The sequence below is a fragment of the Rhamphochromis sp. 'chilingali' genome (genome assembly GCF_963969265.1).
Source record: "Rhamphochromis sp. 'chilingali' genome assembly, chromosome: 14".
Classification (NCBI taxonomy): domain Eukaryota; kingdom Metazoa; phylum Chordata; class Actinopteri; order Cichliformes; family Cichlidae; genus Rhamphochromis; species Rhamphochromis sp. 'chilingali'.
The window spans coordinates 6,756,780-6,779,574 of NC_137941.1; the positions used below are offsets into that span (position 1 = coordinate 6,756,780).

At 37.2% G+C, this 22,795-nt stretch overlaps 1 protein-coding gene across 2 annotated transcripts; it reads left to right on the plus strand.

Moving 5' to 3' along the window:
* The first annotated feature begins 1,631 nt into the window (after positions 1-1,631).
* On the plus strand, positions 1,632-22,533 carry stat4 (signal transducer and activator of transcription 4). 2 transcript variants are annotated; one of them, XM_080903840.1, is made up of 24 exons: positions 1,632-1,750; positions 1,853-2,037; positions 4,799-4,934; positions 8,831-8,929; positions 10,382-10,474; positions 10,561-10,639; positions 10,728-10,813; positions 10,929-11,080; positions 12,359-12,517; positions 13,492-13,584; positions 13,671-13,730; positions 13,840-13,860; positions 15,205-15,298; positions 15,414-15,458; positions 16,157-16,240; positions 16,323-16,421; positions 17,005-17,140; positions 19,223-19,275; positions 19,466-19,560; positions 20,386-20,522; positions 20,704-20,895; positions 21,002-21,047; positions 21,145-21,250; positions 21,989-22,533. In XM_080903840.1, the coding sequence occupies exons 2-24, from the start codon at positions 1,910-1,912 to the stop codon at positions 22,010-22,012; spliced, it is 2,217 nt and encodes a 738-aa protein (XP_080759966.1). In that variant the 5' UTR covers positions 1,632-1,750; positions 1,853-1,909; the 3' UTR covers positions 22,013-22,533. The 2 variants fall into 2 exon arrangements, with proteins under 2 accessions (XP_080759966.1, XP_080759967.1); XM_080903841.1 differs by having other exon boundaries at positions 15,208-15,298.
* The last annotated feature ends 262 nt before the right edge of the window (positions 22,534-22,795 follow it).

The window sequence follows — 22,795 nt, forward strand, 5'->3', positions numbered from 1 at the left end:
ATTAAACTTTTCTATTTAAATGTGCCACTTCTTTTGTATAGTTCTGTCCTAATCAGTCATTCTACGTTTCATAAGCTTTTTTGTTATAAGGTAAGATTAGATGTACTTTATTTATCAGGGAAGAATTTGGAAAATTAAAAACAGAATCAGAATCAGAAGACTTTATTTATTCCCAAGGGGCAATTAACAAACAACAAGGCACCATAACGATGAAGATAAGGACAATAAGAACAGGCAATAAGAGTGAAATAATAAATACACAGAATATACAGTTTTAAAATTACACAGTTTTAAAATTAAAGTGACTGAAAGGTGAATAAATAACTGTAAGTGACTAAAAGTGAATAAAGTGAATAAATGGTATGTAAGCCAATAATGTAGAGAGTGACAAAATAAATGTCTTATTAAGGTAAAGACAGAAAATAAAATAAGTGTTAATTGATTTTTTTTTAAAAAATGAATGTACTAAGATTTTGCCCCTGACAAATATACCCCAGTACATAATATGGAAAAATTAACAGGAACAACTGCTAACTGTATCTTTAGCAAAGTACACATATTTTAATTTGTGATTTAAATTAGCAATATATTTAAAGATATACATTCTGTGGTTTATGTACTGTATTTAGTTAACAGTCTCAGCTATTAATATAACAGGTGTTAATCGATTGTGTTACTCTTAGTTTGTTAGTTTAGCTACTAACCAAGGTATTTAAAAAGTTGCCTTTGCAGCAGAATCAAAATCAAAACACATTTCAACACTTTATGGCTCATTAATTGTGTTTTGAACTGTTTGATTTTTTTTTTTTTTTAAAGGTTTGTAAATTATTTTATTATTGGTATAATAATCTTAAATGTCAAATGTTGCCTAAGAATATAGATAAAGTTAGCTACAGTATATGGTTCACCCATTGCGTTTAGCTAACCATTTTAACTGTCAGTTAAAAGTGTTAGACAGCTTAACCACTTGGTATAACTTTAACAAAACCTATCAACATTTCTAGTAATTTAATTTAATTTGATACTTTGTCATAATGCCAATTTAACTGCTAGCTTCAAAAGCAACATAATGGTTTAATGTTAGCAAACTGTTAGCAAGCAGTTTATCAGCTAGTCATAAATAATTTATCACCTTTAACTCATAATTTAATCTAGCTAGTGTAATTCAACAATTGCCTATAGATGCTTGTTTCCACCATTTAAAAAAAAAAAAAATTCATATTTTCTGCTATCTGTTAACTTGAAATTCTAAGATACATAACTCAAAACTGGTGCAAACAAACTTCCATAAATTACTATATAAAAGTTTGTTTACAGTCACTGATTTCATCAGTTTATGGTTTATCCATTATGTTTGGTTGGTCATTTAGACTGTTTATCATTAATTTGTGATCTAGCTGAAAGTAATTTTTGATCATTAATTACCTATCTAAAGATTTATGTAATCAGCTGAGATAAATATGATGCATTCATTTCAGCTACTTCTCTAACTTAGTCTGTTTCTTTATATAACCTTACAGTATCACTTTTCTAGTTGCACCTGTTACCTGTCTAAAAGTTTAGGATCATTCTGAGTGTGTGATTGGCAGGAGGAGGAGGGGCCTTCTGAGTACCTGAGAACAGCCACTGAGGGGAAATGAGGTCGCTTCCTGATCTGAGAGGCACATATAAAAAACGAAAGTCAGCGCAAGGGAAACAAGTGCACATGGTAGATGAAAGCTGACGGGAAGGCAGCGCGGAAACATCTCAGGTAACAAACACGAGGAGAAGCGACATTAAACGATCAAATAATTACATACAATAAATAATCCGTAATTTTAGATAATATTTAACATGTTATTCATGTTTTTAGAGCACTCTTTGGTGATAACGGGTGTGTGCATCGCGTGGTGTCCGAAGGCACAGCATCATGAGCCAGTGGAAGCAGATTCAACAGCTGGAGATCAGACTCCTGGAGCAGGTGGATTACCTGTATGACGATAACTTCCCCATGGACATCAGGCAGGGGCTGGCCAGCTGGATCGAGTCTCAGGACTGGTGAGTCTTCATCTATGTGCAAAGAAGTGTGGGGAAAAAAAAGTCTGTATTACAAAAAAAGGCAGCTGTCTTCATAGGCTGAAAGACCACATGGTATGGAGGACTGAAGCTGCCAAAATTAACATTAACTAAATACACAAATTAATGACTTAGTACATAAATAATTATGCAATTACGTACACAACATGTAATATTAATGTTTTTCTTTTTTATCAAAGTATTGTGAACTATTTATTTACTATTTACCAAATATGTCTGTCTTTTCATTCTTCTTTCTTTGTAATGATTGTAATATAGCAGTTTATATAAGTGAGTTTTTATTTGTGCTTTAACTTAAGTTGTAGTTTGCTTCCAAAGGGTGGGGATGGTTTAGTTTTAGTATCAGTTTTATTTTTTGTAATGTAAGTACAAAATAAACCCATGACTCAGTCACATGGAGTTATCATCTTCAGTTAATAAAATGCATATTTTTATTTTATTTCAGTTAACTCAAATATTTATTTTATTCATTTTATATTAGTTTTAGTCGACTATAATAACCTTGTACATAAGACTAAAGATAACCAAATAATAAGTATATGAAAATATATTTAGGATATGAGTCTGGTGTTAATATGCTGGCAAAGAATCACCTCCATAAACACTCACAATGTCAGCCGTTTATATTTGTTTAATAAAGCATAAATGTCTAAATAAATATTCTTTAAGAAAAATACTTGAGGAAAAATGGAGTAAGGCAAAATGATGAAAAAATAATAATTTAGAAATGAGTAACTTGAAATTAAAATGGATGAATAAATAATTCAAGGAAATAATCCTATGTAATAGTTCTGAAGCAAAATAAGACAGAAATATTGTCTATCAAATATTTTAAGTGTATAGATATCTATATTTTTAATGGGTCTAGGCTTTTTAAATTTAAATCCAGAAAAGCAGGAGTTTTTGATCCAGACGTCTTCTGAAGCTCAGTGAAAGTTTGTGCAAACATAAACGATCACCTGTGCATCAAAAACATGTTGACAAAGCTGAGTTCAAATCGCTGAGTTTATACTTTTGTTCAGTTGAAGCTGATTGATCAAAACCATGACTTCTTGGTTTTACAGCCCACAACTTCACGTCATAGACCTCATTTCCTACAGGAAGCTCTTTTCAGTGAAAAACCCGCTGTAGCTGCACCTTCTTCCTTTTCAACGAGAACAGTGATCATTTATCACCCACAGAGTGTTTGCTTTTAGCTAAAAGGAGAGTAAATGGATGCTTTTAGTTTTCGGTTTCAGCAGGATTTAGGAATGATTGTGGTCTGAGTTAAAGTACATTTTTCAACGGTGCTGGGCAGATCTGAGAGAACCTGCCTGAAGGCTCTTCCATTCCTTCACTAAATAACATGTACATAAGGCTACAAACCTTTGAATTTTATTCCACAAGAAATACAATTTAAAAAGTCCAAGAAATGTATTGAAGACATAATTTTTCATAGTTTTCTTATTTTTTTTCTTATACAAAGAAAAGGTACATGTTTCTTGTTGTTTTCAAAACTTAAAAGACCTTTTTCTCCTCAAAGATTATTGGTTAAGTTCAGTCTAGAAATGCATATATCAGAAATAAATAGGTTATGTAATGGTAGCTACATTTATTTTTTAAATACAGTCTATGATTTTTAACTTGGGAGTAGAAGGATCCTGTTATGTCGCCATTCATCCCCTTGCGAACGGCGCTGTACGCCTAAGTGATGTCACACCTGCTGTAGCAAGCCACCATGTTGGTGTCGTGTCAGCCGGTCCTGCAGCTGTCGATTTCTTTAAAATGGTCCATTGTGCTTCTGCTGGGTTGAAGAGACAATACCAGTGCGAATGTGGAAGTTTTGTCTCAATTGCGACATCTATTGCTCACGAGAATACTGCAGGGGAATTCGCACCCTAAGTACTGGAATGAAGGGTACAGAGCTGTGGCGGCATCATTATCGGCATGAGAAGAGAGAAAAACCAAGAAGACAAACTTACTCTTGAAGTCTGGCTTCAGTGATCATTCAAGGAACTGCAGTTTTTGGTTTTTTGGGGGCATGACATGTTCTCCCCGTGTCTGTGAGGGTTCTGTCTGGGTACTCTGACTTCCTCCCACACCACAGTCCGAAGACATACAGTTAGTGGGGTTAAGTTAACAGATGATTCTAGATTTCCCATAGGTGTAAATGGCTGTCTGTCTCTCTGTGTTAGCCCTATGACAGACTGGCACCTGTCCATGGTGGTTGTAGGTGAGCGCAGCCTATCCATTGTCTTCCAACCCTTTATTGGAAGAAAATGGATGGATGGACAAAAGTACCACTATTTTTTTGACTCTTGAGCAAGGAACTATTCAATTCAGTTTTATTTATATAGTAACAAATCACAACAGCAGTTCCCCGATGGCACTTTATATTGTAAGGTAAAGACCCTACAATAATGCAGAGTAAACACCAACAACTTGCTCACCTCTGTGAGCAAGCGCTTTGGCAACAGTGGGAAGGAAAAACTCCCTTTTAAGAGGAGGAAAACTCTGGCAAAACCAGGCACAGGGAGGAGCAGCCATCTGCAACTGGTCTGACTGCAGTCTAAGAGCGAAGGGCTCTCATGGAGTGATACGGTACTCTAAAGTCATTAAGATAAGATGGGGCCTGATTATTCAAGACCTTGTAGGTCTGTGGTAGGTGGTAAAGCAACTTCTTTGTTTTTCACAGGTTTTGTTGCTCTGAATCTCCTGAATGTGTCACTCTGTCTACTTTTAGGGACACCGCGGTGAACGACGAGTCGATGGCTGGCGTGCTCTTCACCAACCTGCTGACCCAGCTGGAGAGGGTGCGCTCGCAGGAGCAGAACTTTCTGCAACGACACAACATGAAAATAATCCAGCAGCAGCTGCAAGTGAGTCCACCTCTCCCCCAGACATCTAATTTATCAGCCGAGACCTCAGCACTTCAGATCTGCCTTTGTAACACAAACATTTGTTAGACTTCCTGTTTTCTAGGACAGGCTAGAAGCTACATGCTTGTTTTTTCACATGATGCACTTACTGAGTGCTCCACAGATGACAAAAACAACTGTCACCCTAATGTGCCCCATACTGGAAAGCAGCCTTGACAGACAGATGTAGTGTAAATAGAGGAAGTGTGTATGCTCTACTCACACAGTTTTATTGACACATATTACAGAAGAAACAGGTGAGATTTTTACTACGACGTGATCATGTGGAAAGATAAAAGCTCAACACGTGCTTTTAAAGCGTCACATACATGTTTACACAGCAGTGAATGAGACCGTTCGGCACACGGTGATGGCAGAAAGATGACAAAGATATGGGTTTCAAATCGCATATGGAGGAAAAGCTGGTTAGTTAGGTACTGGTATTTTTATATGGAAGATTGCAAATGACAAAAATACAAAAAGTTAACATAAATAAAAAATATTAATAATACATGCTGATATTCAATTAATAGTGATTTATCTAGTTAACATTATTTATGGTGGCTGCCAAAAATAAAAATTTGAGTTTCTTATTTAATATTAATATTACTGTTATCCATAGTGGATTAAAACTGCCAAAAATATAAATGAATATTAATTCAAAACTACTGAAAAATAACTACTTTGAATGAAACAGTTAAGAGCTGACTGAAGTGCAGACTTTTAGCTTTAATTCAAGGGGTTTAACAATTTCTGTATTAACTGTGTAGGAGATACAGCTATTTTTATACACACGTTATATTTTTAGAGTCTCAAAAGTAATTGGACAGTTGACTGATGACTTAACGGCCAGGTGAGGTCTGTGGTAAGGCAGGCCGGATTCTGGAGTCCTGAAAGAAGATAAAGTCTTACAAGAGTGAAGGGAAGATAAAAGTTTGGAGAAGGAGAGAAATCTGATTTGAAGCGTATAACATCTGTTAAACATGGTGGAGGTAGTGTGGGCCTGGGCATTTATGGCTGCAGGAACGGGTCACTTATGTTTACTGATGATGTCACTTCTGATATAAGCAGCAGAATGGACTGTGACGTGTACAGAGCTATACTCTCTGCACAACTGATCAGACCTAAAGAATACAAGCTACTAGCAGAGAGCCCCACAGCATCTAAAATCAGACTCATGTTTGTGTCGTGCTGATTAAAGCAAATCTGATGATCCTGATCAGTCTGATAGTTTTACATAAATCACATGATTCAGCGCAGGCTGTGGAGCTCCAGGATGTTTTTGAGGAAGTATATGCATGTTAATCATTTCTCATGATTACATTTGAAGAAAAGGCTTTTTTTTGTTCTTTTTTTTTGTTGAAGCCACAACTGTGAGCATGGATTCAACTGCATGCAAATCTGTAGAAGAAGTTTCTAGCTGAACTTTGCAGACTTAAAAGTATTCAGGAGTTGTGGGAATTTTGCAAAGTTCGTAATTAGCTGCAGTTTATTTATGGCAGTCCAGATTAAGCAGCTTTAATTCTCATTTAAGTTGATATTTGTGGTGTTTCTACATGAGTTTCCTTTGTACAGCTCAGAAAAGAGGTCATGTTGGATTCTTTGCTCAGTACTTGTAGGTTATAGTGCTGCTCTGCCCGTGGCTTCTTGTTATTGTTGTGCACTTTTATCCACACACCTCAAACAAACTGAACACAGAGAAAACGTTCAGCCGTGAACTCCCTGAACTGTTGTCATTAAAGCGTCCTCAATTTGGAGAAGTAGCCTCGTGGTGTGTACATGTGCCTGAGGTGAAAGGGAAGTAAAATAATTGCCGTGCTCACGAGTTGGGAATTGCTGTAAATGTGCAGCTTTCTGTTTGTGTGCTGCCTGAAAGCTGCAGCTCCTGTTTTTGCTGCTACTGTTTTAATCAATTGAAGTCAGTAAAGAGCTTTTGCACATTGAATTCCTTTCTTTCATTGTTGTCTATAAACGCTTTAAGTTATTCTCTCTGTCGATGAACCCTTTGAGGATGTATATTCTGCCAGAGGAGCTTCTCAGGAAGTTTGGTTGTGGTCGTCACTCGCTTTTATTCTGGAAGAAAGACAGATACCTCTTGCAGAATGAACCCTCGAGGCTCATACCGCTGCTTCCTGTGAATATGTATATGTGTTATGTGTCAACACTTCTTAGAGGAAGTAGCTACTCCTGTGCGATAGTCGACGGTGTTTGTGGCTTGTTGTTGTTGTTGTTGTTATGTGTTCATGTAACAGAGGAGAGATTTTAGCTCATGTTTGAATCTCTCTTCCATTCATGTTCACGCAGGGTCTTTCTTCGAGGGGAAATCCCTCGCAGTGGTAGGCGCACATTTTTAATCTGACCTTCGCTGCTTGCTGAGGGAAAATGTCAGGAGTGTTGGGTTTGACTGTAAAGTACCCATAACAGCAGGAGAAGTATTTATAGTGAATTTTTGCTGAATAATGTAGGTCAGCTTGGTGAACGGTACAAACTCTGAAAGGATACCAGTGCATCACTGCCGCTGTCATAAGACTGAGCGTGTAGGTGTGTGTGTGCGTTTGTGCGTCCTCAGTCTGTCATTTTAGTGATGAAATATTAGTCACACCTGAAGGCGAGACAAAAACTTTCCCTCTTCCTCCAGAAGAAGTTTTTTGTACTTTTCTTAGTGAGCATTTGAATGTATGTAGAGGCCGATATGCAGCTTCGGAAAGTTTGTGGCTTCTGCCGCATATATTAGCCATATATAGTCTAAAAATAAAGAGATTTAAAGATACAGGCATCTGGCAGGAATGTATGGAGGTGCCAAACTGCCAAAATCAAAAATAAGTTGATTTTTAAAAAAATGAATGAATATACCATTAAAGGCATCATTAGAATACCGAATTCACGAAAAAGAATGTCATTAAAGGCACAGAAACAAAATATATAATCCCACTTATCAATATTTAGCAAATGCAAAAAAAACAAACCAAAAAACATCAAAAGGCCATTAACGACTTTAAAACCAATAAATGTGGGTATTTATTTATACAATATATGTTTCTATTGATTCTACTGTTTTACTTACTTTAAATGTCTTATTTTAATGATTAATGTCATTGCATAACTCTGTGATTTGCCTCATAAAAAAGCAAAAAAGGAATGTATTACGAAAATAATGAAATAAATACATCTTTGAAGAAAAGGAGAAAATGCTAATGAGTGAATGAACGTAGATGGATAGATTGAATGGAGAAATAAATAAATGTGGCACTCATAGATAGGGAATGCAATTTAAAACAAAAATAATAATTTGAGCCCTGAAGTCTATCCCTACTTAAGAAATCTAAGGTTTCTAGTGGACAATAATCCTCAGTTAGGGTTATTTGCTAAAGGTTAACAAGGTTTGTCTTAATGTTGCTTCTTTTATTTTATTTTTTAACCTCATGGTGCAAGTTGCATCATTACAATTTTGATTATGCAACTTTTACATGTTTATAAATGAGGCTCACACGCTCGAATCTGTTCTCTAATATTTAACTAAATGTTGTGGTTAAATTCTTTGCCCTTAAAGAGTCGAACCTGGATGAGCTCCAAATATCTGACTTTATTTACTCAGCTGCTGTTCACGGAGAATGCTCGTTTTGTGTCCAGTTAAACTTCATTCCTTTGTTATTGAACTAAAGGGCTTCCGCTCTGTCAGGGATTTCCTTTTCATCTCTTCTTCACAGATAAACAGACACTGTGGGAGTATTGATCATGCTGTGGTTGGTTTTATAGCCTACTTACACAAATGATCACATCATTAGGAAATCATTGGTTCGAAGGTTTTTTCTCAGGGGGTTTTATAACTGAAATTTTCTCTGTTTGCGTCACTGTAGCTGAAATACGCCACCAATCCTGCTGTAATGGCCAGAGTCATCTCCACCTGTCTCAGGGAAGAGCGCCGTATTCTCTCCAGTGCCTGCATGCAAGAACAGGTTTGTCACATTGTCTGCCTCAGTGAAGGGAAAGTCCCTTTATTACAGTCTCTGCTGGTAAATCTGGGCCACTACCAGGAAGACTACACTGTAAAACATATTTCACACCCCCACCCTCCCAACCAGCCAGTTCACTTTATTCCCAACAATCAGTGTTTGGCTTTTTACGGTAATCACTAAAGTGTTTCTACTCCCGTGAACAGGATAACTGTGTTTGTTTAAGCTGGGTTGTTCCATAGAGACTGCTGCTTCACTTAGCTCACTGTTTGGGTTTAATGCACCATAACTTTATTGTTATTGGAGCCAATAAAGAGTAATAAACTCACCTTGGACTACCTCCCCAGCACTACACAGCACACAGACATCATTAACACCTTTTCTTTCTAATATCCGTGCAAAAAAACGTTGTAAAGACCAAAAACTAAAGCAGTCATAAAGAAGTTTACTATATCGCCTTAAAACGTTTCAGTGATGCTTTGCAGCTTCTGCTCACATCAGATGGCACAACACATCTGTTATTGCAGGTTTAAACTCAGTCTGGTTTCAGGTTTCAGAGGAAGAAAGAGGTCTTCTATATGCAGATACTCATAGCTAGAGTTTAAACATTTAGAGATTCTCTGTGCACAGAGGCTGTTTGTTCCCAAAATATTACCCACGCAATGTTAAAATTTAATGTGCCAGAAAAATATTCAACACGTCCCAGTACATGATATGTCCAATAAATCGACTGTATACAAAAGATGCATGTAGCCACTGTGCTACATGTCCACATATTAACTAAATTTTCAGCTAACTTGAGAAAGCTTGATTACCATGCTGCATCCATGAACTGTACACAGACACAGCTACGTGCTAATACTATAATACTATGGTGAATATTCACTCACCCCAAAGCTGTGGACAGCCTCTACCTCAAAATAAACTGTGGTATTTCTCAGATAATTGGTTAAAAAATGCCTCAAAGACATAAACATGATGAAGATCCAGTCTTTAACTAAGTCTTCAGTTTGCAGAGACCAAAACCAGTGAGTAACATGTTTTTTTATTCATGCACTGGCACCCTGAATTTTCCCAAAGTTAATAATGTTTTCTTGTCTAAAGATGGCAAAAAAGCAACTTTAAAAAACATTCATTACACACTGTATTGAACATGAACCCCACATGACCCTGAATCACAAAGCCACAACATTTGCAACATTCTCTGTATCTACTGTACAATATAAAGCGCCTTGAGGCGACTTTTGTTGTGCTTTGGCGCTATATAAATAAAATTGAATTGAACATTTCAACAGCTCTTAGTTATGATGCTGTGGGAGCAGCACCAACAGACATATGAGAGAGTCATGTCATTAATGTTGATATGGTTAAATCAGAAGTAAATAAAGATTACAGATTACAGTCTGTTCAGAAATGCAAAGTTGTAAATGTTTTTTTTTTTGTTTTTTTTTACAGGGTCCTCTGGAGAAGTCTTTGCAGAACTCTGTGGCGTTTGAGAGGCAGAAGAACATGGACAACAGAGTTGGGATCATCAGGGGCAGCGTGCAGGTAACTCAAACACCTTCAATACAGGATGGAGAAAACACAAAGCTGAATTTTATTGATGAATTTTACACAAAAAAATGTGTTTCCAGTTGATGGACCAGGCTGTGAAATACATCGAGGACATGCAAGATGACTTTGATTTCCGCTACAAGACCCTGCAGTCTCGAGGTGAGCCATTTTACAAGTTGTAAAAATAAAAAGTCATTTACTATTTTAGAATTCTTATTTCATACTACTGTTTTTGTGGTTGTGTCAGAATCAACTGATAGAAACTCTGACGTGATGAAACAGGAAGTAACAAGACTACAGGAAATGCTAAACCGGCTTGACTTTAAAAGGAAGGTACGCACATGCAAAGCTCTGAAACGTGACAAAAATATATGCAGGTGTACAAATAAAAAAATTCATTCACAATGTGTTGATCAGCCATAAACACTGTATTTTATGCCTTTGTTAGGAGATTTTATCAAAGATGGACGTTGTGATCAAAGAGATTGACGACCTGATGACCTCTCAGCTAAACCCTGAGCTGCAGGACTGGAAACGAAGGCAGCAGATTGCTGCCATTGGGGGTCCTCTGCTCACCGGGCTGGAGCAGCTGCAGAGCTGGTAATGACCTCCAACAAAAAGTCAGAAATCCTTACTGCTAATGCTAATTATTTATTTATTTATCTATTTATTTATTTATTTAGGACAGTGCATGTTAATGAACATAAATGTAAAAAAAAAAAAAATTACATGAATGTAAACATACCAGATTATAGCCAAGGGCTAATTTCCATCTGTTGTCCTTAAGCATAAAAATAGACATAATAATTCATAAAAATTCATCATTCATTCATAATAAAAACTCCATCACCAAACTTACACATACACACCATTCTGTTCCCAAATAAAACATTAAAACTATACAACTCATACATGATCACACACTTGATTTGTCCATAACCAGTACTTTGTATGGAAGCCCAAAAATGCTAAAATAATATTAATAAATTATGTAAACAGGACATATGGTTGTATATCTGTTGCATTTGTAATAGTTAAGTACCATTTGTATATCTGCTTTTATATAGATATATGGAGGACCAACACCAACTGAAGTAAATTCATTATACAAAAAAATAAATGTATACATTATTTCTAATAAATATTTATTTATAGATTGAATATTAATTTCCCAGTACATATGACACCCTGTGATATATACTGTAAAATATATGCTATATGTCGCCCAACTTGACACGAATATTACTTGGTTAACTATATAGCTAACTCGTTAGTATAATTACTATGGAAGCTTGTTTCTGTGACTGAAAAACGCTTTGTTTTTGTTTTTTTATTTATTTTAAATGGTAAATGGCCTGTATTTATATAGCGCTTTACTAGTCCCTAAGGACCCCAAAGCGCTTTACATATCCAGTCATCCACCCATTCAAGCACACATTCACACACTGGTGATGGCAAGCTACATTGTAGCCACAGCCACCCTGGGGCGCACTGACAGAGGCGAGGCTGCCGGACACTGGCGCCACCGGGCCCTCTGACCACCACCAGTAGGCAACGGGTGAAGTGTCTTGCCCAAGGACACGACGACCAAGACTGCCCAAGCCGGGGCTCGAACCGGCAACCTTCCGATTACAAGGCGAACTCCCAACTCTTGAGCCACGATCGCCCCGATTTTTAATTGCCAGCCATTTCTCTTTTTCAGTGGCAGAAACGATCTTCTATAATTGTCAGTTGTCAGTTAAGTAGTTTACTATCGAGCAAAATAATTGAGTATATTGTAACTAACTGGCAGAGGTAACAGATTTTAAGGTGGCACTATGCTGTTAAATAAAGATCAGATAAATTCTCTGCCCTCATCCTATTCTTCGCTTCTCTCAGGTTCACCCTGACTGCCCAGAGCCTTTTCCAGATCAAGCGTCAGCTGGACAAACTGGGGGAGCTGGTGGTGAAGGTGACCTATGAGAGCGACCCAATACCCCTGCAAAAGCCTCAGATGGAAGAGAGAGTGAAATATCTCATCTACCATCTCATCAAGAGGTACCAACACAGCTCAGCAGAAGACATTTTATTCCTTTAGCATTTGTGAAAGAAATCTGTGTTGCATGTGGGGGTATTTCTATGATTTTTATTTTTTTTAAATGTGGTGACACAGAACAAGAATATTTAATTTGAAATGAATGAAGTGTTAACAAATACTCAAGTAAGGTACAAATAACTAAAAATTCTACTTAAGTACAATAACAAAGTATTTTTACTTTGTTATTTCCCACCTCTGAAATTAGCTGCACAAAAAATTAAACCCTGTTATGAAAAGAAGTATTTAGATGCTTTTAATTTATTAAACAAAACTAAAATTGAAGTAAAAGTGCAATAGTTTGAGTAGCAGAATCTACTTAGAGTATGCTGAATCACAGTTATTGATTCTCTTTTGTGTATATCTCTTTGCTGCTGCAGCTTGAAATGATTTTAATGACCTGTTGACAGCTGTGTAGCTTCATCTATAATAATAAGAGTAGTGATTTAATGTTGGGTCTCATTAGAGAAACTGTCAGAGCCTAACACAAAAACCCCAGTTTTACCAGGAGTAAGATAAAGGACAATTAATTAATTAGTGACACATTCACTGAGATAAGAAAGAAAGAAATGGTACTAGATACCACTGAAGCTGTTAAGTTATTAGCCGAAAGATAACCTATATAATGAAACCAGAGGTGGTCCCAGGATTGAGCCTTGAGGGATGCCACACGGGAGAGGAGGAGATGCAGATGTGTAATAAGCAGTGCAAGGGATCCCAGCCCAATTCATCTTTGTGCAGAACAACTTTCAGTGCTCTGAAAAATGAAAAACACGACTTCCTCCTCTGCTTCAGCTTCTGACAACACATTAGACAATAAACCGAAAGGTGGTAACTACCGGAGGAGGAACACGGCCAGCTGTGGTTTGAATGTTCTCTCTCAAGCTCGGGGTGTTAAAGTGAAATTGTAAATCGAGGTGTGGGTTTTTTTTCACAGTTCATTTGTGGTGGAGAAGCAGCCATGTATGCCCACACATCCACAGAAACCCCTCATCATTAAGACTGGAGTACAGTTCACCACCAAAGTCAGGTATGGTGATGTGACATCTTGTTGTTTCAGGATTTGTTTCTGCTGTTGGGTTGCAGTTTGTTTCAGTTTATTCTGATTTCTTGCAGACTCCTGGTTAAACTTCCAGAAGTGGATTATCAGCTGAAAGTGAAAACAACATTTGACAAGTAAGATGATTTATTTTCTTATTAAATGGACCCCACAGTAAACCTGTCTTCATTGCTTGAATAAAAATAAGGTAAAAATGTTGTGTGCTGTGCTTGTGTGTTTCTGCAGGGACCTCCCCCCGGGCAGAGTGTGAGTACAAACTGTCTAAGCGTGCTACTACTAAATGTCCGAGAACAGGAAACAGCACCAGATTAAAAGCAACCTAATCTGCTCGCTAATACAGTAGTTAGGCATGGTTTAGTGAAATAATACTACTTTATCTAATACTGGACCTTAGAACCCCCTCATTTAATTCTCTACATGAAATAACCTGTTTTAGCTTCTTCCTCTTTAAGACAACTTCTGATAGGCTCCCCCTTGAAAGCAAAAGGTTTGAATAGCAGGGGGGCGGAGCATCTGTGCCTGAGGTATTCATACAGGGATATCCACTCTGATTTAACATCATACAAATTCAAGACTGGAAAAAAAATAATGAAATGTCTGTAAGGGGGTAAAAACTTAAAGATTAAAAGCCAAAATCAGCCCTAAAGCTTCCTGTTTTATGGCTTCACTGGCGTGTTATTTGTTTGGCGTTACCAGGTGTAAATATGGTTTGAAAAAGCACTTGGAAACCAAACATGCACCTCGGGGGAACTTTGCCTCTAACTTCCTGTAAAACCAGATGCAGAAAAAACATATTATTGGGTTAAAGTCACCTTAAAAGCTATAGGAGTTTACTGAAAGCAAATGGATTAAAAAAGAAAAGAAAAGTGAGTGATTGAGAATGTTTTCTGAGATGTGAATGAATACAGGCATGCCGTGATAGATTTACTTGTTCTCTTGCTTTTTTCCTCGGTTCTCAGTAGGATACAAAGCAAAAATACTCGATGTTCATTAAAAACCAATTGCCTGAACTTCACTTTTATAGAAGTAGCACTTCTTCAATTTTTGCTGTTTAAACAGCTGGTGTTTACTGCCACCTTCTGGTAGTGTTAGCCTGATACCGCGCACTGGAACAGACAGGAAAAGCAATAGGAAATAGGAAGACAGGAAACACTCGCATAATGTACTTGACTTTGTTATAACTTATTGACTTGTCAGTTATTCAAAAATCCATAAAGATATGTGGGCTTTAAAGATTTCATCCGCAAATTATAACAAAAAAATTTACAGCGAAATGTAATCAGCTTGGTTTTCTTTTATAGATCTCTGTTTTAGATTTATACATGTATTGACAGATTATATACGGTGTTATACATTGCAGGAAGGACAGTCTGCAGCTGAACCTTCTTAAAATCGCCCTGATTTAAAAACCTTTACAGTAAAATAAGTGGAGTGTTTTATTTTGAAAACTACATACAGATTTTAAATATGGTTTAAGTTATTGTCTAAAACAATCCACAAACACTTCATCCTCTGAATTAAGTCCATCTTATAGATGGATGCTGGTAAACATTGATAAGAAAATCAAGTTTTTTCTCCTTTTCTCCTTAGAAGTCGTCAGTTTTTCATCCTGACCAACAACACTAAAGTTATGGACATTGAGGACTACTCAAACGGCTGCCTCTCAGTGGAGTTCAGACATCTGGTAGGACAAAACTCTAACAAATCTTGACAGTTGTTTAACTGGTTCTTTCATTGAACCTTTAACCATTTATTTAAAATGGTGTTTAGTCATCTCACTCAGAGTTTGTGTTTTACAGCAGCTGAAAGAGAAGAAATATATCAACGGCACCAAAGGGAACGAGGTAAGAAATGTAGATGACCTACGGAGGACGAAAACTGCCAAATAAAAGAGACTCTGTAAATAAGTTCATATTTAATGAAGTCCACAAAAAGTGTAGGGATTTTTTTTTAAAATAATCTAAATTGATTTTAAAAAAATTGTATTCTTTTGCATTTTTTGTACTATTTGTAGTATTTTCTTCCCATAAAATTTTCTATTTTATTTATTACATTTTTATTATTTGCAGTGTATTGTGTTTATTTGTATTTCTAAAGTAAATAAATCATTATTTTAAATCCATATAGGTCTTATTCATTTATAAGATATGACCTAAATTGATTTTCAGCTGCTTTTGGATGCCCTTCATGACACAACCCCATGCTTCATGGTTGATTCAGAAATACATCATGTAACTAATACATTTAAATAAATGTAAACATTGAATGGGAAAGTAGATAAATTAGGGAATTAATACAAAGGTAAGTAAATATTGAAGCAAAACTATCAGTGCCATAGTTTGTAAATTATTTAATGTATAGGCTTAATTAATATTTAATGTATTTAATGACATATTAATTGATGTATAGCATCATTTGCTCCTGATTTGGCAGTTTCTGTCCTCCGCAGTGACCATTAATGCTGCTTCAGATGGATTTGTGCATCATATTCAATGAATCTGCCTTTGAACGCCAGTTGATGTTTCAGTGTTTTATTTTTCAGGGCCTGCTCTCTGTGACAGAAGAACTTCACTCTCTCAGTTTTGAGGCCTGCTTCACGGTGCAGGGCCTCACCATCGACCTGGAGGTCAGCGGCAGAGCAGATCTATTTCAAACTTGTTTTTGTTGCTGTTCATTTACAAAATAATTTACTAATATTTATTTTCTAGACGTGTTCCCTGCCGCTCGTTGTTATTTCCAATGTGAGCCAGCTGCCTGGAGGCTGGGCCTCCGTCATGTGGTACAACCTCCTGACTGATGAGCCGAGGGTGAGCCATACTGGACTTCTTCTAAAAACAGAAAATTCATTCATTTGAAAGTTTAAGTTTTAAATGAAATAAGTTGAGCTGAATCAAACATAACCTCACTTTCAGCTCAACTTATTTGAACACACCTGGACATCTTTGTTAAAAGCCTTTGTTTTTATAAATTCATTTCTATTATCTTTAAAATAAAATAAAATAATAAATAAAGAAACACAGATTTTATTTTTTCAGTCGACCTCTGTTGTGCGGATCTTCACAGGGCATTTCTGCATTTTTCAAGTCTCTAAAATTGGTTTTCCCAAAACAGATGCGCGATTAACAGCATCAAAATGACATCAATTACAAATAAATCTTGCAATTCACCCCCATCTCCTGAGTTTAACATCAGTTCATAAATAAAACAAGAAGAAAACTGACTTAAATTCCAAGTCTTTGACTTCCAGAGCGTGACAACAAATTCTGCTGATGTTCCATTTACTCTGGTTCTTCTGTAACTGTAGCTCATGTTCTCCAGCTGTTTTGGAGATGTTTGTTTTCATTTTTTATGCTTCACAGCCTCCCTCACCTTCTCCATCTTCCTCCACAGAACCTGGCTTTCTTTGGGAACCCTCCTCGGGCCAGCTGGAGCCAGCTCTCTGAGGTCCTCAGCTGGCAGTTCTCCACTTTTGCCGGGCGAGGCCTCAACAAAGAGCAGCTCACCATGCTGGGAGAAAAGCTCTTTGGTATGTTTGTCTTTTAGTTTTGTTCTTTCGCAAAGGTTGAAGATTAAGAAAAAATACATTAAAAAAAATGTGGCTTTAAAGTCGTTAACCTGGAAAAACATCTTCCAACACAGCAAACAGTAAAATATTATACTTAAGAAGACAACTGCAAGCTAACAAGCTAATTAGGACAGAAAGTTAAAGCTGAAGGCAGAAACATCTAAAGAGAGGTGGGAGAGTGTTTACTTGTTTATGGAGGGTGAAGCGACACCTCTGTCATTGTGAAACCACACGCCAGCAGAGATATTCAAGCATGTAGGTGGTGCAGAGACTCCAGAAAGTCGCTCAGTTTAAAAGGGGAAGAACCAGAAACGTTATTCGAGCCAAGTATCAGACTGGTCCAGCTATAAAGTCAAAGTCAGCATAGCAGAGAAACTCTGAGGGGCGATCAGAGGGTCTATAAAAATGAAAAGCCTTACCTCATTTAAATCCAGTGAATCACCCTTCCAGCGTGGCTGTTCTTATATATTGCTGACCACTTCCGCTACTCGCTCAACCTCAAGTTTATGCATAAAGCAAACACGTTTGCTTCAAGCTGAGCCAGACTTCACGTGAAACAACAGGGAGCTTGGTCTGATGAGTCAAACAAATCACTCTAAAAGACCAAAAGTAGCATTAAAGGTGATGAACAACAGCGTTTTTTGTTGTTTTTGTTTTGTTTTTTTAACCCAATCAGATCCCAACAAATCAAAGAAGCTAAAAATGAAGCTGAAGCTTCTTTGATGCTCTGTTTTCTGTATGCTTGTAACACTTTGATGTTTCAGATCATCAAACAAATTCAAATAATACACAAAGATAACACAAGTAAACACAAAATGCAGTTTCTAAATGAAGGTGTTTATTATTAAGGGATAAAGATGCAAACCTACATGACCCTGCGTGAAAAAGTGATTGCCCCCTAAACCTAATAACTGTGGAGGAAGTTGTCTCATCTTTGTAGAATTGTTGCAGTTCAGCCACATTGGAGGGTTTTCCAGCATAAACCACAGCTTCTCAATTGGATTCAGGTCAGGACTTTGAGCAGGCCACTCCAGTCTTCATTTTGCTCATGATAAGTTGCTTTTTGAGGTATTTAGTTTCAGTTTGTCAAACAGGTTCTGTTAAAGTGATTTCTTGATTCAGCAGGTCTGCCAGTAATCAGGCCTAAGTTTGTTTAGTGACGCTAAACTTTGCTTTCCAAACGATGTGGTTAATCACAATTTAACAAAAGGGGCAATCACCTTTTCAACCAGGGCCAGGTGGGTTTGGATAACTTCTCTCTTAATCAATGAAATAATCATTTACATTTAAATATTTTACTCGTGCTGTGTTCTCTAATATTAAATTAGTTGTATAATCTGAAACATTTAAGTGTGATAAATATGCAAAACACAAGGACATCAGGAATGGGGCAGACAGTTTTACACCCCGCTGTATATCGCCTGCTCCTGATCTGTCTGCTCAGCATCCCACTGTGTGAAAATAGTAAATTGTATGAATATAAATGAATTAAGGCAAAAAACAAACCCTGAGATCTCTCTCTCTCTCACATTGGTTCTGTACTTTCATCTTTATTGTAGCTAAACATCCTTTTCCTTTCCTTTACCTGTTTGGTTAAAAATTTTGCTTTACCGGGATGTAACATAGGCAGGAAGAGATGACCAGGTTTTTATATTCATTATCATTCCACAGACCCTGCTCTATGAGATAAATAAGCTCCAGGAGGAAAGATATATTACCTTTTATTGAAATTTCCCAGATTACCGTTGAAGCCTATGAAAAAGGCACCATGAAAGGCCGTTGCGTATGCGCTGCGTTTTGATTCGGTGGGTTTGTTATTGATGAGAACTTGTACCTCAAAGCTTCATGACAACATGCTGTTTGTCTCGGAAACTGTAGTAAAACCACTTTATGCCCACACGGGGAAGGTCACACTAGTACATTAGTGCTGCTGCTCACAGAGTTCAAAGAATTTTCTAAAACAAGTTCAGAGAATAACTAAAAAGCTGCTGACCTTGTTTTCCTGGGACGGCCATTTATGATAGTTTCTCTTTGTCTCTGTAGGTCAGCATGCCTCCTGCAGCGACTATCAAGTGTCCTGGTCCAAGTTTTCCAAGGTGAGTCTTAGATAATATGAGCATGAGCGGCATAGTACCATTATTTTCTGTGTTATTGTGCCATCTAGTGGCAGTCATAAAACCTTCTGCCGTGTTGTTAATGTTGGTCATGTATTTTTATCCCACATCGTATCTAATTTCAATTTAAATTCCGAGAAGGTTCTCACTCTCTTTTCTTCCAATCATACAGGAGAATATTCCAGGGAAGCCGTTCAGCTTCTGGATGTGGCTCGACTCGATCCTGGAGCTCATCAAGAAGCACCTGCTGCCGGTCTGGAATGAGAAGTAGGTCATCGTGTCCCGGCTGAAAGATCATAAACAGAAAATGTTTCTAAAAACAAACAAACAAACAAACAAACAAACAAACAAACAAACAAACACAACTCCACAAAAAGATGAAAGGGTTATTAGATACATGAACCGCTATCATTAACATATATGAAGGACCAAAACTGCCAACATCAGTTGGGAAAGACAGAACAGTTAGATACATTTATAAAATATTAATATATTTAATATTACATTACAATAAAATAAATTTTCATTAAATTTATTAATATCAATATGCGTTCTTGCCGTGAGCACAGCATCTGGTGTTAACCAATCAGAGACAAGTTTAAGCCCTCATTTGCATAGAAGGAAATGGAAAGGACAAATACATGGAAACTCAAATGGAATGTAAATACAGAACTAAATGAAAACAAAATGTGGCATAAATATACATTTCTATTAGGTAATTAATGCTTACATCTATTGTTAATGCTGCTGCTTTAGTAGTTAGAGGTTTTTTAATTTTTAAGGGGTTTTTTGGGAGGATTTCTTGTCTTTTTAGAGTTTGAATCAACAGAAATTATTATGAGTTCAAGTGTGTATGTCAGCCAAATTTAGACGCCTTTATAAAGGCTTTATCCCAAAAAATAGCATCAATGGATGTCTGCAGGTGCCAGATATCACCTGCAGACTACAACCCTGTCTTAGAAATGTGCAGCTTCAAAATGCATTAGGATAAACTTCGTATGAATGGCAGATCTAAAATGTGAAATTGGACAACAGATCTCACTGGCTGAAACCAAAAACCTAAATTTCTTTTGTCTTTCTCCGCCTCCGCAGCTACATCATGGGATTTGTGAGTAAAGAGATGGAGCGAGCCTTGTTGAAGGACAAAGAGCCAGGCACGTTCCTGTTACGCTTCAGCGAGAGCCACCTCGGCGGAATCACCTTCACCTGGGTGGAGCACGGCGATAACGGTGAGATTTCCCATAAACCAACATCATCAGACCACGTGTGGTAATAAAATGCAAATGTATACCAAACCTTTAACTATGATAAGACCGTTAAATAAACTTTGTTGATAGAAAATCTGTGCGGTTTTACTTGCTTTGCTGACAGTGGACAACAAAGTTTGCTAACAGTAACTTTTCACACTAGGTGAGGTGAAGTTTAACTCTGTGGAGCCTTACACTAAAAACCGGCTCAGCGCGCTCCCGTTCGCCGACATCATTCGAGACTACAAAGTAATCTCAGACGGGGTTGTCCCCGAAAACCCACTCAAGTTCCTCTACCCCGACATCCCCAAAGACGAGGCCTTCGGGCGGCTTTACAACAGCCAGCCCAGCAAAGGTAAGATCTAATTATGAGGTGAAGTGTTCAAGTTTTTGCTGGGAAACTCTCAGGCTAATTCTCAGGTCGAATTAAATATTAATATAAACCTCTGTTAAACTTCCAGTGCATCCTTACATCCCATCAACCCTGATCCCCATCTCAGAAATGCGGTGAGTTAATATTTCAGTCAAGTCGAGCTCAGTTAACCTTAAACAGAATTTCAAAACAGGCAAAATGTATTTTAATGTCTCTTTTAATGTATTTCAGCTCCAACGCGAGCACCACCCCGCGGTCGTGTCAGTCTCCGGAGCCCCCGATGACACCTGGAGAGTTTGACATGCTCAATGAGCACCTGTGCTTCGACATCGACACCGTAAGTTTACATTATTGTATTTAGTGGATAATACTGGTAATAATATGCATTTTATTATTGTAAATGAATAAGACACTGTATGTGTCTTATAACTCTTAACTCTTATCGCTCTGTGCAGTAGAGCTAAAATAGAAAAAGGTCAAATGTGGAAAACTTCTGGAAACCTCATAATAAAAACAGTAAATTCATTATTCTGCTTGTTTCAAGTCAACGTAGTCTATAAAAGATCAGAAGTTAGAGATTACACATTACTGCGACTAGGACCAAAGTGGCAAACGCCAAAAAGCTGGGTTTTGTATATTTTCTGTATTTATAGCAAGCATTTTTATTATCGTTAACTCCTGAGCGTAAAGACTGAGAACAGTGCAGAGACATTTCTGCAAACACTGTTGAAACATGGCACACTGATCAGTGATTGATGAATTGTTGTGTTGTAATCAATCACACTGATGGAAAGTTGTCTCACATGACATGATGTGAATATTCATGAAGTCAATGTTTTAGGATTTTAAGTTTGGATTAAATGGAGTTTAATTGTTTTTTGTGTTTGCCGACAGTCTGTCTGTAATCAGATTACATTTCTTGTTGACCTGTGATCGCAGGCTGAGATTAAATAATTGAAGACTGCCTCTGATTAGCCTTGCTGAAACGGAAGACTGCTTTTTGCTTAATCTTAGAATTTGTTGAATCTGTCCCGATGTTATGCCGCTAATATTTTTCTTCTTTTTGCGTTTACAGATGAGCTCTCCGTATTCAGAGTAAAAAGAGGGAAGAAAAAAAACATCTGCATCTGGAGCTTCTTTGAATCCTTTGTCAATATCGTGACTCCCGTGAGGGTGTTGTTTTTACAGAGTTTGTGGTTAATGTGTTTTTAAAGCATATTTTGCTTTGTTGTCCATGAAAGAAAAGTTTGTATCATGCTGGTTTTGTGCCTTTAATATTTTGCATGTTCAGTCATGTTTTTCTATAAGAAATGAATTGTATATAAATCAATCTGAACATGTTTTGTTTATGTTTTTTGTAGTTGACATTATTTTGATACTTTATGTCTGCATCTGTCTCTTTTACCTGTTTGTTATTGGCAAAAAAGTTAAATACACGCAGTGTTTTGATTCCCTTTGTCTAACTCATTCACACAGTCGCTCAGCTCTCCTGCCCCCTGCTGGCCACCTCACTGAAATAGCACCGAGGTTTTGTGCTTTTATTTCGAAAGCAGTAGGAAGTGAGACGTCGGCATGTAACAGCTGCTGCTGCTTGGCGGTTTTTACTTACGGCGTTTCTGGAGAATCACGTGATTCTCGGTGATTGTTGAAGGGTGAGGCTGTATTTGGGTTCTTGCGGAAGTTAAAAAAAAAAACAACAAAAAAACCAACAACAGCAAAAAACACGGCTGAGGTGTCTCAGTGTTGCTGCTGCTGCTCAGAAATTATCATAAAGAATAAATCATTATTTATACCATGTTATTCATGAATCCCCATTACTCCTAATCAGATTATTTACTGTATGTGTGAACCTCTGACCACAGTCAGGTTATTATGCAACAGC

Excerpts from the sequence above, each read along its gene's own strand:
- stat4 (XM_080903840.1), top strand. The coding sequence starts at position 1,910 with ATGAGCCAGTGGAAGCAGATTCAACAGCTGGAGATCAGACTCCTGGAG. Across the intron at positions 15,299-15,413 it reads CAGTGGAGTTCAGACATCTG|CAGCTGAAAGAGAAGAAATA; the intron begins GTAGGACAAAAC and ends TGTGTTTTACAG. Across the intron at positions 16,422-17,004 it reads TCCTGACTGATGAGCCGAGG|AACCTGGCTTTCTTTGGGAA; the intron begins GTGAGCCATACT and ends CTTCCTCCACAG.